The sequence below is a fragment of the Lolium rigidum genome, chromosome 6 (genome assembly GCF_022539505.1).
Source record: "Lolium rigidum isolate FL_2022 chromosome 6, APGP_CSIRO_Lrig_0.1, whole genome shotgun sequence".
NCBI classification, from domain to species: Eukaryota; Viridiplantae; Streptophyta; class Magnoliopsida; order Poales; family Poaceae; genus Lolium; species Lolium rigidum.
In genome coordinates, this window is record NC_061513.1 from 85,916,278 (window position 1) to 85,935,512 (window position 19,235).

Consider the following 19,235-nt stretch of genomic DNA (forward strand, 5'->3'; position numbering starts at 1 on the left):
CGAAGCTGGGCGCCGACGAGCTCCGGTGGTCCGGATCAAGACCTCTCTCCAGTCTGCTCCTCGCGGCGGCGCAGGTACGATTTGCCGTTTCTCTTCCGCGCCGCCGCGCTAGGGCTCTATTGAGCCTCGCCGTCGATGGTAACCGCCGAGTGGCGAATGCGTGCTTGCCGCGCGCACGTAACACGGCCAGCCGATCTGCTGCGAACTGGCGTCTCGCTCGCATCTCCAATCGATCTCACGCCTATACTGAGCCTAAGGTACCTATTCCCTGGAGATGCACTGATTTGCATTTAGATCATACAAACTACAAGTTAGTAACTTTTTGTTAGATCAGTTGCAAATTACTACACTTTTAAAAGGCGAGTCTTTGAAATAAAATAAGTATCCGATGACCATTTTCGGAATCCGTAATATATATATATATATATATATATATATATATATATATATATATATATATATATTTTGCGAGAGAATGATAATTGTACAATTCATCATCATATGCTTGACACCACGACACCGAGGTTTGGGATCCGAGTGGGACGCCCGAGTGCGGCTGGCCCGAGTGCATGCGAGGCCAGCTCGCGCCGCTTGGCGTCGACCACATCTACCTCTACTACCAGCATCACATAGACACTACAATCTCCATCAAGTACATAGTCTCTTCTTGATGGTACCCCGTATTTTGTTGAATCCTTTCATCAAGTTAGTTTCATATACATTACATACCTTGTGTTTGATTGGTGTGGTTACTCACTGCCGATTCTTGTGCTGAAACTATTGTAGATTGGTGAGCTCAAGAATACGGTGGAGGAGGGCAAGTAAAGTACATTATGCTATTCGATGCAAGCCCAGACACCATCTGGCGTGCTCTCATGGTGCACCTGATCTCCGTGCAGATGAGTGGTCTATGTGGGCTTGCTACATCGATACCGATATTGTGCATCTGTGGTTCTATAATCGGTAGTCCTGATTGAATGATCATTTAAAGAAATTTGTTCATGTGTTTTGTGGACCGTAGAGAATTGAGGGTTGGAATTGTTCCATAAAGCCCAAATTGCCCGTCGGTTTTTCGGTGGAAGAGGGGTGACAGAACAAGTGGCTGCTATATCTTATCTCAGTTGATTTCTACGGCAGTCTGTTCTTTTTGGCTACTTAGACCTGAACCATTTCGTATTCTTGTTTTTTTCGAAAGAACATACTCGCGTTTTTTGGGGAAAAAATGCTGAATAAGAACAAGCTTCTTTGTCTTAAAATGGAAAATTAGGTATTATACATATTTTTGTCTTAAAACGCCGGTTGTCCGCCGTTCCTTCGCTAACATAGGAAAGTTGCAGATTATTATCAGATTACATCACTGCTCTATGCAGCAGTCTGCTAAATCACAGAACTCCAAATAAATTGGATTGATCCGTTAAGTCTGATGATTTGATCACGAAAAGTTGTTGTACACCTCAACCTATTGGTACTTCTCATGACCAGATTATGCACTACAAGTGAGCGAAGGAGAGCCAATATGAGTGTTCTGCATTGCTCCCACAACCATGTAATCCCTGCAGTAGTGTTGTGTGTTCGTAACATTGACAAATCAAACACTGACAAGCAAGTTCATTTCTAATTCTAAAAGATGCATCTGAATATGCACACTGAATTTCTGATTATGTGCAGGGTACATATAATTTTCCTGCCTTCCCGCGTTAATTTGACATGATACTACAGTTTGTGCATCAGTTTTAGCCTTTACACATTTCTTTCAGACATTACACAGTTCATACACTAAGATGTATGGTTTTATCATGTTTCCTGCAGGTTCATATGCTGGTTGTTTGTATAGAGGTATTCAAGTTGTTCTTTGTAAGGAGAATCATTGCCAGTTTGTATGGTAGTTGGGTGATTCCGTAGCTCTATGTTTGTCTTCAGCAGGTACACACTTTTCCAGATTGTTTATTCCACAATCAGGAATAAACATGACATCTCTATTGTGAAATGACAAAATAGTACCACTCTCTTCACACAAACTTATTATTTTGTTTTGCAAGTGGTTGAATGATGCCCTTATGATGTTTTTATTCTGATATGTGAATTACTACTTTCAGGATCCTTTTGTGGCTTATTTACATCAGTGGATAACAACAATGTAGGAAGCAAGCATAAGGTTTTGTTGAGGTAAATTTCCGCTTTGCTATTGCTAGGCCAAGTAACCAAGCATATATTGGTTGTAGTAACCAGCATAAATTGATTGCTGATATTTATCATGCCGATGATGTCCAATGGAAATTATAATATTCGGTGCCATATGCCTAGCTGTATGAATTGGTACCAGACAAATTTTTTATGCTAATTTTAGTGTGCCAGAGAGTATCGTAGTCCTATTGTGCACATGTTTCCTTTGCTTAGGCAGTTCTTCAAGAATACTGGTGGAAGAAGTTCGAAAACAAGATAGACAATCATGCAGATTGCATGCTTTGTTCTGGATAAAAACAACACCAGGCTATTATTTTTTTGAAAAGGAGCTACAAATTTTGGATATAGAATCTGGAAAGCATTCCACATAAAAATTCTTGAGGATGCATGTTTTAGCCATTTTCTGAAGAAAGTGAGTTGCAATTTATCTGCCTTGTTAAACTTGCTACTGGTCACGTGTTTATGTACAGTTTTTCTGTGATGATTTCATTTATTAATGGGGTACTATGAACATGTGAACATGAGGAACTTGTGCCTAAGGAGTAAGGACTGCATTTTGAATGCTTTTGTAGAACATATTTGGTGCAATTTATTGCATTTGTTGTTGGGTTAACTTCCGTATGATGTGATTTATCTTATCTTGCAGGATCCAAAAAGATAGTGTTCCATATTGTCACTGATGCAATGAGTTTCCTGCAATGACGATGTAGTTTATCTTAAATCCACCAAGTCATGCAACAATTCGAATTGAAACCTGGTTGGGTTGAAATGGCTCCCTGCTGCTTTTAGTTCCAGATTTACGCAGAAAGTGCATTCGAGATCTAAGATACACTTCTGCACTGAATCACTTGCACTCTTACTTGCCTGAGGGATTCCCTTCTCTGAGGAAAGTTCTACTCTTCAACCATGATGTCGTAGTCCAAAAAGTTTGTTGAATATTTGTTCAACCAAATACAGGTTGAACCAGATAGTACGACTTCCTCCTCTATCAAGTTGAAGACGTGTAGCAGGGTGTCCTCAAGATATATGTACGTCAACGTTGATATGGTATGTTTCCACTTGATGCAGTTTTAAGCCAGCCCTCTAAATTTGCTCTCCATGGTATATAATTTAGAACTTCAGTGAATGTTGTAAGTTTAAACATATCATTTTGGGGCTCCGAGCAAGGCCCGGTTGTTCCCGAGTCCCGTCCCCCATCTGGTAGCATGTAACATTCCTGTTGTCTGTCAAATATAGAGTAGATCTTGAAGTTTCCCCCATAGTGGCGTGTTCTGGTTTTGATTTGGGGCAGATGAATTTGGAGGTTAGGTCCATGATGTGTTAGTTTCTGTGTCGTTTCCATTTCAACTATGAATTTTCTTACTCATTCACTTGTGTCGTTACCATGAGAGTACTATGCATGTGACAGCTCATTTTTTAATCTATCAGCATATGTAAGCTGGTGCCAGTTTTCAATTTCTTATTTTTTTTTCCTTTTCCTCAGGTTGTTCCTACCCCACATAATTAACCCATCTGTTTAATCTATCAGCATAGGTTAACTGGTGTCAGTTTTCAATTTCTTATTTTTTTCATTCGCTTGACATCGACATTCCCATCCGGCATCTGAGAAGCGCTAGCATGGTGTCGAGTAGTGTGGCATCTGGACATGTGGTTGATACGTCTCCGACGTATCGATAATTTCTTATGTTCCATGCCACATTATTGATGATATCTACATGTTTTATGCATACTTTATGTCATATTTATGCGTTTTCCGGAACTAACCTATTAACGAGATGCCGAAGTGCCAGTTCTCGTTTTCCGCTATTTTTGGTTTCGGAAATCCTAGTAAGGAAATATTCTCGGAATTGGACGAAATCAACGCCCAGGGTCCTATTTTCACACGAAGCTTCCAGAAGACCGGAGGAGATACGAAGTGGGGCCACGAGGTGGCGCCACACTAAGGCAGCGCGGCCAGGCTAGGGCCCGCGCCGCCCTGTTGTGTGGGTCCCTCGTGACTCCACCGACCTTGCCCTTCCGCCTACTTAAAGTCTCTGTCGCGAAAACCCTACCACGTTCGACGAAACCAGAGAAAACCTTCCAGAGCCACCGCCATCGCGAAGCCAAGATCTGGGGGACATGAGTCTCTGTTCCGGCACGCCGCCGGGACGGGGAAGTGCCCCGGAAGGCTCCTCCATCGACACCACCGCCATCTTCATCAACGCTGCTCGTCTCCCATGAGGAGGGAGTAGTTCTCCATCGAAGCTCGGGGCTGTACCGGTAGCTATGTGGTTCATCTCTCTCCTATGTACTTCAATACAATAATCTCATGAGCTGCCTTACATGATTGAGATTCATATGATGATGCTTGTAATCTAGATGTCATTATGCTAGTCAAGTGGGTTTTACTTATGTGATCTCCGGAGACTCCTTGTCCCACGTGTGTAAAGGTGACGGTGTGTGCACCGTGTGGGTCTCTTAGGCTATATTTCACGAGAATACTTATTCACCGAGTTATGATTTGAGTTGGATGTCTCTATGAAATTGTGGTGTGTTAGTACCTCCCGTGAATGCTCAAAGTGACAGCGTGGGGTGTTCATTAGTACTTGGGAATGCATCTTTAAGGTTTGCCTACATGATGAATTAGTGTTCGTTATCTTGCCGTAGAGTAATTCGCAGTGGCATAGTGAAGTGCTTATTTATATCTCTTTATGATTGCAATGTGTTTTGTATCACAATTTATCCGTGTGCTACTCTAGTGATGTTATTAAAGTAGTTTATTCCTCCTGCACGGTGTAATGGTGACAAGTGTGTGCATCGTGTAGTACTTGGCGTAGGCTATGATTGTGATCTCTTGTAGATTATGAAGTTAACTATTGCTATGATAGTATTGATGTGATCTATTCCTCCTTTCGTAGTGTGAAGGTGACAGGTGTGCATGCTATGTTAGTACTTGGTTTGGTTATGTTGATCTGTCATGCACTCTAAGGTTACTTACATATGAACATTGAATATTGTGGAGCTTGTTAACTCCGGCATTGAGGGTTCGTGTAATCCTACACAGCTTAGTGGTGTTCATCATCCAACAAGAGGGTGTAGAGTCTAGCATCTATCTATTTATTCTGTTATGTGATCAATGTTGAGAGTGTCCACTAGTGAAAGTATGATCCCTAGGCCTTGTTCCTAAATATCGCTATCGCTGCTTGTTTACTCGTTTTACCGCATCTTTACTTCCTACAATATTACTACCATCAACTACACGCCGGCAAGCACTTTTCGGTGCCGTACTATCGCTCATATTCATTCATACCACTTGTATTTCACTATCTCTTCGCCGAACTAGTGCACCTATTAGGTGTGTTGGGGACACAAGAGATTTCTTGCTTTGTGGTTGCAGGGTTGCATGAGAGGTTATCTTTGACCTCTTCCTCCCTGAGTTCGATAAACCTTGGGTGATCCACTTAAGGGAAACTTGCTGCTGTTCTACAAACCTCTGCTCTTGGAGGCCCAACACTGTCTACAAGAATAGAAGCACCCGTAGACATCAAGCACTTTTCTGGCGCCGTTGCCGGGGATCTGAAGAAAAGCTACACCACAAAGATTTTTAACTCCCACGTCAACTACGCGCCAAGCATATTTTCTGGCGCCGTTGCCGGGGACGAAAGGTAAAAGGCATTCATACTTCGGTCCCAGGTAAAGTACTTTTCTGTTACCGTTGTGTGTGTGCTCGAAGCTATTTCCTTTAGATCCTGCAATTGCATCTTTTTGTTTTTTGTTTACACTAGTTAGGCATAATGGACAACAATGAGCTTCTTATTCTATTTCCTGATTTAAGACATGGATGGTTTGATGCGAAAATTAAAAAACCTATGGAACATATTAGTATGAACGCTTTGAACACCATTGTTGCTAATGATATGGAAAATTCTAAGCTTGGGGAAACTGGCTTTGATGAGCATGATATTTTTAGTCCCCCAAGCATTGAGGAGAAAATTTACTTTGACGATACTTTGCCTCCTATTTATGATGATTATAATGATATTGGTCTTTTAGTGCCGCCTACTATGGAGAGTAATTTTTATGATGATAATACTATGCCTCCTACACTTGATGAGAATAATAATGATAGCTACTTTGTTGAATTTGCTCCCACTACAATTAATAAGAATGACTATGCTTATGTTGGGAGTAGTAATAATTTTATGCATTAGACTCATGATAAGAATGCTTTATGTGATAGTTATATTGTTGAGTTTGTTCATGATGCCTCTGAAAGTTATTATGAGAGAGGAAAATATGGTTGTAGAAATTTTCATGTTACTAAAACACCTCTCTATATGCTGAAATTTTTGAAGTTACACTGGTTTTATCTTCCTATGCTTGTTACTTTGCTCTTCATGAACTTGTTTATGTACAAGATTCCTTTGCATAGGAAGTGGGTTAGACTTAAATGTGTTTTGAATTTTCTTCTTGATGCTCTCTTTTGCTTCAACTCTTATCTCTTGCGAGTGCATCACTAAAACTGCTGAGCCCATCTTAATGGCTATAAAGAAAGCACTTCTTGGGAGATAACCCATGTGTTTATTTTACTACAGCAATTTTTGTTTTGTTGAGTCTTGGAAGTTGATTACTACTGTAGCAACCTCTCCTTATCTTTATTATATTGCATTTTTGTGCCAAGTAAAGTCTCTATGGTAAAGTTGATGCTAGATTTGGATTGCTGCGCAGAAACATCATTGCTGTCTGTCACGAATTCACGCAGAAGTCTCTGTAAAAAAATCAAAAAAATCTGCAAATTTACGTGTGTGATCCTCCGATATGTACGCAACTTTCATTAGTTTTGAGTTTTTCTGTTTGAGCAAGTTAAGTGCCCCTTCCAGGTTCGTCTTTACGGACTGTTCTGTTTTTGATAGATTCTGCCTTTTATTTCGCATTGCCGCTTTTGTTAAGTTGAATGAGTTTCTTTGTTCCATTAACTTTCAGAAGTTTTGTGCAAAGTCCAGAAGTGTTAAGAATGATTGTGTCACCTCTGAACATGTGAATTTTTGATTGTGCACTAACCCTCTAATGAGTTTGCTTAAAGTTTGGTGTGGAGGAAGTTTTCAAGGGTCAAGAGAGGAGGATGATATACTATGATCAAGAAGAGTGAAAAGTCTAAGCTTGGGGATGCACCCGTGGTTCATCCCTGCATATTTCAAGAAGACTCAAGCATCTAAGCTTGGGGATGCCCAAGGCATCCCCTTCTTCATCGACAAATTTATCAGGTTCCTCCCTTGAAACTATATTTTTATTCGATCACATCATATGTACTTTACTTGGAGCGTCTGTTTATTTTTGTTTTTTGTTTTTGTTTGAATAAATGCTTGTGTGGGAGAGAGACACGCTCCGCTGGTTCATATGAACACATGTGTTCTTAGCTTTTAATGTTCATGGCGAAGGTTGAAACTGCTTCGTTCATTGTTATATGGTTGGAAACGGGAAATGCTACATGTAGTAATTGATAAAATGTCTTGGATAATTTGATACTTGGCAATTGTTGTGCTCATGTTTAAGCTCTTGCATCATATACTTTGCACCCATTAATGAAGAAATACATAGAGCTTGCTAAAATTTGGTTTGCATAATTGGTCTCTCTAAGGTCTAGATAATTTCTAGTATTGAGTTTTGAACAACAAGGAAGACGGTGTAGAGTCTTATAATGTTTACAATATGTCTTTTATGTGAGTTTTGCTGCACCGGTTCATCCTTGTGTTTGTTTCAAATAACCTTGCTAGCCTAAACCTTGTATCGAGAGGGAATACTTCTCATGCATCCAAAATCCTTGAGCCAACCACTATGCCATTTGTGTCCATCATACCTACCTACTACATGGTATTTCTCCGCCATTCCAAAGTAAATTGCTTGAGTGCTACCATTAAATTTCCATCATTCGCCTTTGCAATATATAGCTCATGGGACAAAATAGCCTTAAAAACTATTGTGGTATTGAATATGTACTTATGCACTTTATCTCTTATTAAGTTGCTTGTTGTGCGATAACCATGTTCCTGGGGACGCCATCAACTACTCTTTGTTGAATATCATGTGAGTTGCTATGCATGCCCGTCTTGTCTGAAGTAAGGGAGACCTACCACTTAATGGTTAGAGCATGCATATTGTTAGAGAAGAACATTGGGCCGCTAACTAAAGCCATGAATCATGGTGGAAGTTTCAGTTTTGGACATACATCCTCAATCTCATATGAGAACACTAATTGTTGCTACATGCTTATGCATTAAAGAGGAGTCCATTATCTGTTGTCCATGTTGTCCCGGTATGGATGTCTAAGTTGAGAATAATCAAAAGCGAGAAATCCAAAATGCGAGCTTTCTCCTTAGACCTTTGTACAGGCGGCATGGAGGTACCCCTTTGTGACACTTGGTTAAAACATGTGTATTGCGATGATCCCGGTAGTCCAAGCTAATTAGGACAAGGTGCGGGCACTATTAGTACACTATGCATGAGGCTTGCAACTTGTAAGATATAATTTACATGATACATATGCTTTATTACTACCGTTGACAAAATTGTTTCATGTTTTCAAACTAAAAGCTCTAGCATAAATATAGCAATCGATGCTTTCCTCTGCGAAGGGCCTTTCTTTTACTTTTATGTTGAGTCAGTTCACCTATCTCTCTCCACCTCAAGAAGCAAACACTTGTGTGAACTGTGCATTGATCCCTACATACTTGCATATTGCACTTGTTATATTACTTTGCATTGACAACTATCCATGAGATGTACATGTTATAAGTTGAAAGCAACCGCTGAAACTTAATCTTCATTTGTGTTGCTTCAACACCTTTACTTTGAATTATTGCTTTATGAGTTAACTCTTATGCAAGACTTATTGATGCTTGTCTTGAAGTACTATTCATGAAAATTCTTTGCTTTATGATTCAGTTGTTTACTCATGTCATTACCATTGTTTTGATCGTTGCATTCATTACATATGCTTACAATAGTATGATCAAGGTTATGATGGCATGTCACTCCGAAATTATCTTTGTTATCGTTTACCTGCTCGGGACGAGCGAGAACTAAGCTTGGGGATGCTGATACGTCTCCGACGTATCGATAATTTCTTATGTTCCATGCCACATTATTGATGATATCTATATGTTTTATGCATACTTTATGTCATATTTATGCGTTTTCCGGAACTAACCTATTAACGAGATGCCGAAGTGCCAGTTCCTGTTTTCTGCTATTTTTGGTTTCAGAAATCCTAGTAAGGAAATATTCTCGGAATTGGACGAAATCATCGCCCAGGGTCCTATTTTCACACGATGCTTCCAGAAGACCGGAGGAGATACGAAGTGGGGCCACGAGGTGGTGCCACAGTAAGGCGGCGCGGCCAGGCTAGGGCCCGCACCGCCCTGTTGTGTGGGTCCCTCGTGACTCCACCGACCTTGTCCTTCCGCCTACTTAAAGTCTCCGTCGCGAAAACCCTACCACGTTCGACGAAACCAGAGAAAACCTTCCAGAGCCGCCGCCATCGCGAAGCCAAGATCTGGGGGATAGGAGTCTCTGTTCCGGCACGCCGCCGGGACGGGGAAGTGCCCCGGAAGGCTCCTCCATCGACACCACCGCCATCTTCATCAACGCTGCTTGTCTCCCATGAGGAGGGAGTAGTTCTCCATCGAGGCTCGGGGCTGTACCGGTAGCTATGTGGTTCATCTCTCTCCTATGTACTTCAATACAATAATCTCATGAGCTGCCTTACATGATTGAGATTCATATGATGATGCTTGTAATCTAGATGTCATTATGCTAGTCAAGTGGGTTTTACTTATGTGATCTCTCGGAGACTCCTTGTCCCACGTGTGTAAAGGTGACAGTAGTGTGCACCGTGTGGGTCTCTTAGGCTATATTTCACAGAATACTTATTCACCGAGTTATGATTTGAGTTGGATGTCTCTATGAAATTGTGGTGTGTTAGTACCTCCTGTGAATGCTCAAAGTGACAGCGTGGGGTGTTCATTAGTACTTGGGAATGCATCTTTAAGGTTTGCCTACATGATGAATTAGTGTTCGTTATCTTGCCAGAGAGTAATTCAGAGTGGCATAGTGAAGTGCTTATTTATATCTCTTTATGATTGCAATGTGTTTTGTATCACAATTTATCTGTGTGCTACTCTAGTGATGTTATTAAAGTAGTTTATTCCTCCTGCACGGTGTAATGGTGACAGTGTGTGCATCGTGTAGTACTTGGCGTAGGCTATGATTGTGATCTCTTGTAGATTATGAAGTTAACTATTGCTATGATAGTATTGATGTGATCTATTCCTCCTTTCGTAGTGTGAAGGTGACAGTGTGCATGCTATGTTAGTACTTGGTTTGGTTATGTTGATCTGTCATGCACTCTAAGGTTACTTACATATGAACATTGAATATTGTGGAGCTTGTTAACTCCGGCATTGAGGGTTCGTGTAATCCTACACAGTTAGTGGTGTTCATCATCCAACAAGAGGGTGTAGAGTCTAGCATCTATCTATTTATTCTGTTATGTGATCAATGTTGAGAGTGTCCACTAGTGAAAGTATGATCCCTAGGCCTTGTTCCTAAATACTGCTATCGCTGCTTGTTTACTGTTTTACTGCATCTTTACTTCCTACAATGTTACTACCATCAACTGCACGCCAGCAAGTACTTTTCTGGCGCCGTACTAGTGCTTATATTCATTCATACCACTTGTATTTCACTATCTCTTCGCCGAACTAGTGCACCTATTAGGTGTGTTGGGGACACAAGAGATTTCTTGCTTTGTGGTTGCAGGGTTGCATGAGAGGGATATCTTTGACCTCTTCCTCCCTGAGTTCGATAAACCTTGGGTGATCCACTTAAGGGAAACTTGCTGTTGTTCTACAAACCTCTGCTCTTCGAGGCCCAACACTGTCTACAAGAATAGAAGCACCCGTAGACATCAGTGGTCATTTGGGAAGAGCTGGCCGGAGGAAGGTGAAGAGCGATAGGAGATTCCTCAGCTGACACTGTTAATGACCAGGCTCCTCTACTGCAACCGAACATTTAGTTGCTCATGAGTGAAATATGAGTGAAATATGAGGTTGTTTATGATCCCGCAAAATAAATGTAGGTTTACTAAGGAACTTGCTCGGTGACCTAAAACAGGCTCGACTCATTGGTTTTTTTTGTGAGCTGGACTGAATAACGATTGATGATTGTTTCCTACTTATCTCAACTGAATGTTCATATATTTTTTGAATTTCAGGATGCACCAAAGAAAACAATAAGTGTGTGTCGTATTTCCATCTACAAGGTCATATTGAAAGGAGCATACCAAAAGCTTATATTGAGTAGTGGGAAGCTTAGTGTGTATCGCATTTCCATCTACAATGTTCATATATTTTTTGAATTTCAGGATGCACTAAAGATATCATTTATAATACTCTTATAAAATGCTGAAATTCCAAATGTGGTTCCAACAAATGTATGTAAAGGGCAGCTTAGTGATTACTATATTAATATTCCATGATACATTTGCTGACTACAACTGCATACCTGAATATTTGAATGATTTTCATGAAAAATGGAAAAAAGGATTTGTGGCAAAGATGTAACTGATCCTCTTATCGCAGATGAATGTTTGAATCCTTTTCATGAAAGTTGTAGAGGATATTGTTATAGCTGATGAATGAACTAAATTGTCATCCTCTGAAGAATTGTTTTAACAAATCAATGAATGGTTAACAAATAAACTCATTGAAGAGTTGTTTATGTTTTACTATTTATCAGAGACTACACGGTGCCGCTTTAACTTACAACTTGTCAGATTGCAGAACCTAGCGGTGGCGGAGGAAAAGAGGGAAGGTGGCGGAGGAAAAGAGGGAAGCAGTTTGATTACTAAGCACCTTTTGTATGTTTTGTCTCTAGATATTTATGAATATTAAAGTGTTGTTTGGACTAATTAAAAAAATTCTTTTATTTATACCTATCATTGTAGCACTCTCGTTTTGTGAGAGAATAATACATCCAAAAGAAGAGGTTGTTGAGTTAACAGTTATAAAGGCCTAGAACATAGGTGTGGATTTACCGCAGAAGAGTAACAAGAAGATCACGCTGATGCACAACAATGTTATTTTATTATTGTGTTCGGTATTATTATGTTGTAGTACATTATGATATTCCTGATTTGTTTTTAATTTTTATAGTGAGTTGTAAATTATATACATTAAAAAATGAAGTAGTAGTTTTTGATATTCTTGATTTGTTTTGAATTTTTATAGTGAGTTGTGACTTATATATGTACATTAAAAATGAAATTTGTGGACCCGTGGCAACGCACGGGCATTTGTACAAAACAAATCTACAAAACAAATGTATCTTTGAAAATTAAAATCTCCACTTCGCAAAGGTGTAGTCCTAACTAAGAATAGCCTTGCAAAGCACAACGGACATGGAAAGAGAAGTGTTAATTTGTTTCCAGTCGAAAAAATCAAAGTATCATGTTAATTGTTAAACAGAGTCGGTCGACAATAGGAGTAATGTATGATCCTATCACGTTAAGCTAACAGGTTGTATAAACAGCTCTTAGTTCAGTTAGCCTGTTGTGATCCCAAATATACGTAACAACCTTTTATACCCTGATGTTGTCTCATATATAAGAGAGTTACCACCGACGCTGAGAGGTATAGCACAATCCACTCTAATCTACATTGTTTTCATATCAAACATATTGTTGAGATACATATCTGTGAATATCTGGATGTGTATCCTCTGTAGTTATGTATAGCGATACATATCTTTGTATTTATTATTGGACCCGCCTCCTTCCTTGTATAGTCGAGGACGTGGCCTATATATGTACCGTCATATGCATCCGATCAATACATCGAGCATTGCATCTCTCTCTACATGGTATCAGACACCTCCTAGATCCTACCTCAGCCGCGCGCCGCCTCTCTCCCCGTGTGCTGCTGCCCCCTCCCCTAAACCCTAGCCGAGCGCCGCCTCTCCCCCCGTGCGCCGCCCCCCTCTTCCCCACCATGTCCACCCCCAGCTCCAACCCCTTCGCCGACTCCTCCATCCCCGACCCCGGCCAGCTCCGCGCCGTCGCCATTGCCGACCATGTCCCCGTCAAGCTGTCCACCACCGCCGCCAACTACCTCGCCTGGAAGACGTACTTCTACCTCCTCTTCCGCGAGTACAACCTGCGTGACCACATCGATGGCACCGCCGACTTCCTCGCCTGCGACTCCGACTGGCTGGCCATCGACGCCACCATCATCCGCTGGCTCTTCCTCACCGTCTCGCCGGACATCTTCAAGACCGTCGTTCGGGAGGGCGATGATGCCCGCACGGTGTGGGGAAAGATCAACGGCCTCTTCACCAATAACAAGCTACAACGTGTTGTCTTTTTGCAGCAGGAATTCTTCGGCACACCCCAGGGCGATCAAGCCTTGGACGCATACTGCCTGTGCCTCAAGGCCATCTCCGACGAGCTCCAGGACCTTGGGTTCCGGATTGGCGACGAGCTCCTCCTCTCCACCCTCACTGCCGGCCTCAATGTGGACCTCGGCAACACCGCCTCCAACCTCACCCTCATGACCAACCCTACGTTCGAGCGGGCGGTCGACTACCTCCGGCTGGAGGAACAGCGGCTGAAGGGTGTGCGCACCCGGGCGGTTCACACCGCTCTATGGGCCAGCGGCAACAACGTCCTTCCTCATGGCGGAGGAGCTCCACCGGCGCCCACCCCCGCCCCTCCACACCCCGCGCCTCAACCGCCACAACACCAAGGAGGAGGGGGCAGTGGCCGTGGCTGTCGCCGTGGCTGTGGTGGTGGCCGCGGCGGTGGCAACAACGGCGGCCCCGACATCGTCAGTCCGCGCCCCGGGTACTCACACCCCACTCCGCCGTGGGCGCGCGGACACAACCCCTGGACGGGGGTCGTGCACGCCTACACCATGCCCGTTCCGTGCCCCCCGGCACCGTCGGCCCCCGTCCGCCGACGCACCAGGCCTTCATCGCCGCGCCACTGCAGGCTCCCGCCGGCCCGCCCTACGCCCCCGCCTACGGCGGCATGATGCCGCAGGCCTCGACGGCCCACTGGGACCCCGCGCTGTACACCGCCCTTCAGTACGCCGCCTCGCCGGGCGCTTATTCTGGCGGTGGTGACTGGTTCATGGACACCGGAGCCTCCGCACACATGGCTGCTCACCCGGGTAACCTTTCCACTTCATCTCCGACATCCACTTCCTCTCGCATCATCGTCGGTAACGGTGTTGGTCTTCCCATCTCTCATATTGGCTCCACTCATTTTCCTTCTAACTCCACGCCATTGTCTCTTAATAATGTCTTAGTTTCACCACATCTTGTTCAGAATTTAGTTTTCATGTGCAAGTTTGCCATTGTTATATGGCCAGTCATCAAGGTGAATTTTAACTTGTACCAACCTTAAATTCTTGCCACAGAAATTGCCATTGGTTACGGGGTATTGATTGTAATTTTAAAATCCTTATTTGGGTGGAAGCGGTAGCCATGATTCAGTCGCTATGGCTATGTCTAAATGACATTGTGTTTAATAAAAAAAAAATTCTCCCTTCCAGGTTATCTACCAGGCTCTCTTCATGATCTATTTTTCCTGCAGCCAATGCCCCAAACATATTTGAGACGCTATTTTCCTTTAATACAATTCTACCAAGTAACTGCTAATTACTGATTTTCTAGCCGTTACCTGGATGAAATTCAGTTACTGGATCGGTTGATTTGATTTGGATGTCCAGAAAATAAAATTCAGACATCTGAACCATAGAAACTAATCTGCCTTTTTAATTCCTGAACCTTGATGAGTTATTTGGCGTATAACTTTTGGCTGATTCCAAATATTTCATTGGAGTTCGGATAACAGAAGTTTTTGGAGATTAACGTGACATAGGGTATTGGTGGCTTGGTGCATCCGTCTTATGTACGGGCTACAGTCCTACAGACTCACAAATTATTAAAGGAAAATGCTTCTGATCATCCGGGGGATCAAACGTTCCATCGTCCGCCTCTGACACGCATGCGATGTTCTCTCCACGCACGCACATGGGTGGGCCCAATTAAACTGAGCGGTGGGAAATTTCCTACCAGTACCTTATCCCCGCTCACGCCAAGAAGCAGAGTAGTCATCTTCTACCTCCCTCTCGGTTGCTCCCCTTCCCAGACAACTCCGTCGCTCCCGCGCGCGGCCGCCACACCCTCACCCGCCTCTCCTCTGCGAGGTCACCGCCTCCCCCGACTCCCTCCACCTCGCAGCCACACAACCTTTTCCGCTCCCATGCCAAGCTCTGGCTCCGCTGCGCGTGGCCGCCTTGCTCCCCCGACCTCCTCTACTCCAGCCGCCCGCCGTGCCCCCGTATGCGCCCATGCTGAGCTCCGCCGGCTGAGCTTTTCTGTCTCTCATACGCGCGGCAGCCTCGACGCCGACGCCACCTCCTCGAGGGCCCAAGGGGCTGCTACCTTCGGGGCGCGGTGGGTAGCACGGCTACGGCCGGTTGCAGCAAGGGCGGCGGCCATTTGCAGCAGGGGCGGCGGCCGATAGAAGCAGTCGCGACGGCCGTTGGTAGGAGCGGCGGCGACCATTTGCAGCAGGGTCGGCGGCCGGTAGTAGCAACGGCTGCCGCCGTTCGTAGCAGCCGCGGAGGCCGTCGGTAGCAGCGGTGGCAGCCGGCAGTAGCAACAGCTGCCGCCGTGCGTAGCAGCCACGAAGGCCGTCGGTAGTAACGGCGGCGACCATTTGCAGCAAGGGCGGCGGCAGGTAGTAGCAACCACGGAGGCCGTGGGTAGCAGCGACGGCGGCAGGTATTAGCAACCGCGGAGGCTGTGGGGAGCAGAGGCGGCGGCCGTTTGCAGCAGGGGCGGCGGCCGGTTTGTAGCAGCGACCGAGACTGTGGGTAGCAGCTGCGGCCGCCGTTTGCAGCAGGGTGGCGACCGTTCGAAGCAGCGGCGGAGGCCGTCGGTAGCAGCGGGTGGCGGCCGGCCTTGCTCCAATCGACGGTTGGGCGTCGCTACAATGGTAGGGCTGCATATATTGCTACCAGCGGCCGCCATCGTTGCTCCGAGGCACACCGGGGCTGCTACCAGCTGCTGCGTCCGCGACGGCGCGTCGGGTTCTCCGTCGACGGTCCTGAATCCTGACCAACGGAGGAGCGCCGTCGGCCTGCATGGATGGGGCAGAGCGGTCGAGGAGGGATGCCCAACCTGAGGAAGGACCACGACTCACCTGGGCAGCATGAGTCTGTGGACGAAGACAGCGACAGATGGGCGTGTTTTTCTTTATTTTTCTGGGTGGGAATTCTCGTTGTCCGTGGTGTACGGTTCTGATTGTTTGCATCTACGGCTGGCGACCCGGGGGATCGGAGTGTTTGATCCCCCGGGGGACGCTCAGCACTATCCATTATTAAATCATGAATCCATCGCCATCGAAATGTCATTGAGAGTGGTGCTGCGAAGTTAGTCCTGATATCAAGTGTGCTGAACCAATACTGCGATATCTAAGCACTGCGCAAATACTTCATGTGCAGTTTAATTGTACCGTAATAAGAAAATTGGAAGTACAGCTACACCTGAAAGGCTGAAACCTTTACTGGGTGTTGACTAGACGCCCTGTAAATATACAGGATTATTCTTATATCTGACTTCTGGGATGACGATTTTGGCTTAAGTTATTAATCATGTACGGACAATGCAATAGCAAGTTAGTGCCAACAATATTCAAAGAATTAATTCTAAATTTTGGTAGAATATGCTTACTTCCACATGTATGTTCTTCATTTCCTATGAACCAGAATATTAAGTTTTGTCAAGACTCGTGACTGGACGTCTGAGCTTGGTAGAAACAAGGCAGATACATACGCATTTCAGTCGTGCCATAAAAAAAACCAAAACCGTCTGCACATCCGAAGTAGGAGTACTTGCCCTTCAGCACACCATGATCCTACGTATATAAACCAAGGCATCCCTTGCCAAACCCCACACACACGAAGCTAATTAACACGTAGCCATTCATTCTAATTAACACTGAAACTGCATACCATACCATGGCAAGGCTGTTTGTTGTGTGCTTGGTTATCCTTACCTTCGCCACGGCCGTGGCGACGTCGAGGGCGCCAATAACAGCGGCGGCGGGCGGCGCCGATGACTGCGACGGCGACGTGCAGGCCCTGGTTGCCAACTGCCAACAGTACGTCCAGTTCCCGGCGAACCCGAAGATCGACCCGTCGGCGGCCTGCTGCGGCGTGATCCAGAACGCCGACATACCGTGCCTGTGCGGCAAGGTCACCCCGGAGGTGGAGAAGTTCATCTGCATGGACAAGGTCGTCTTCGTCGCCGCCTACTGCAAGAGGCCCTTCAAGGCTGGCTCCACCTGTGGAAGTAAGCGTGAACAAAACCATATGCTAGTCGATCTGGCTCCTACCCGAACCTGTGCACACATGATTCATGCATTTTTATGGTTGCTTTGATTGTTGTTTTGCAGGCTACCACGTTCCTCCGATCGCATAATCCAGCATATCTTCCGACTGGACGATCACGAAGGTTGCAGATGCTATTTTAGGCCTTCACCCTTTGTACTCGTGCTTGAGAGTTGCATATTTGCTAAGAATTGATTTACTGGACTATCGCCCCTGATAAATCTATGTATGTACTTTGTGATAGTAAATAAAGTCGACAAGAGATGTATTGTCGCCCGATATAAAAAGCAGTTGACTACGCCATTATTTTTTTCCGATAAAGGGCGCTTTATTACTCGATGTATCAAGCATTACACACAGCCTCTGCATAGTTAAGATGCACACAGCATTTATGAATCCAATCCAACATCCAAGTCAAACTAATACATAAAGGATAAAGGAAAAAAGCAAACTAATCGATAGCTCCATTGGCTTCTATCCTACGGCTATGCTGCCACCCATATTGGGTAATAAAATTCTTGGTCATATTCTCCAATCGTATAGACACCTCTATAAATAGGTCTCGGTCCTCGAAGCGTTGAAGCGGTGACCATGAACGCAGCATGGTTGTACATCTCTAGATAACCTGCATGATAGAAGAATTTTTGTCATTAAAAACTTTGTCGTTTCTACACAGCCAAAGCGACCATATAACTGCAATCGCTCCCACTCGGATAATCGTTTTACTGAGTCCACCACATTTAACCAATTACCAATTATATTGGTTATACTACGGGGTGGATACAGGGTAGAACCTATCTGAATGATTGACCATATAGATCTAGCAACCCGACAATTGAAGAAAATGTGTTTTATTGTCTCATCTTTGTGACAGAACACACATTCTTTGCAACCCTTCCAGTTGCATTTTACAAGGTTATCTTTAGTAAGAATCACACCTCGACGAAAATACCATGTGAAGACCTTCGTTTTCAATGGTAACTTCATCTTCCAGATGGATTTATTATTTAAAATCGGTTGGGTAGGAATGCAAAGGGCTTTATACATTGAGTCTACCGAGAATACACCATTCTTGGTAAGACTCCAATGGAATTCATCAGATCCCGTAGATAACTATATTGAATCTAACCGCTGAAGCAGTTTGTTCCAAGAGTCAAGGCGGGGACCAATAAGATCACGTCTGAACGTTACCGAGGGTGGAGAAGGTTCCATCACCTTCTGCAAGGTATCCCCTTTATAACGAACAATATTGTATAAGGTCGGATACTGTTCGCGAAGAGTGGTTGTTCCCAACCATTGATCCTCCCAAAAATGTATCTCCGCCCCATTCCTAATGGAGAAGGAGCCAATAGAAAAAAGTATTTCTTTGTTGCCATGACGCCAGCCCAGAAGTGTGAATCCCCCGGTTTCCAAATAACCTGGGATATTGCCTTTGAGCCTACATACTTTTTTCGCAGTAGCTGTTGCCATACACCGTCCTCCGTTAAAAACCGGGCCAGCCATTTTCCTAGCAAGGCCCTATTCTTAACTTCCAGATCGTGGACCCCAAGTCCACCTTGATCTTTTAGTTGGCATACAACACTCCATTTTGTCAACCGATATTTTTTATTTTCACTA

At 44.2% G+C, this 19,235-nt stretch overlaps 1 protein-coding gene across 1 annotated transcript; it reads left to right on the top strand.

The window, feature by feature from the left end:
* The first annotated feature begins 17,246 nt into the window (after positions 1-17,246).
* LOC124662887 lies at positions 17,247-17,709 on the top strand. Its single transcript, XM_047200669.1, has 2 exons — positions 17,247-17,580; positions 17,684-17,709. Exons 1-2 carry the CDS (start codon positions 17,247-17,249, stop codon positions 17,707-17,709), a joined length of 360 nt encoding a protein of 119 aa, XP_047056625.1.
* The last annotated feature ends 1,526 nt before the right edge of the window (positions 17,710-19,235 follow it).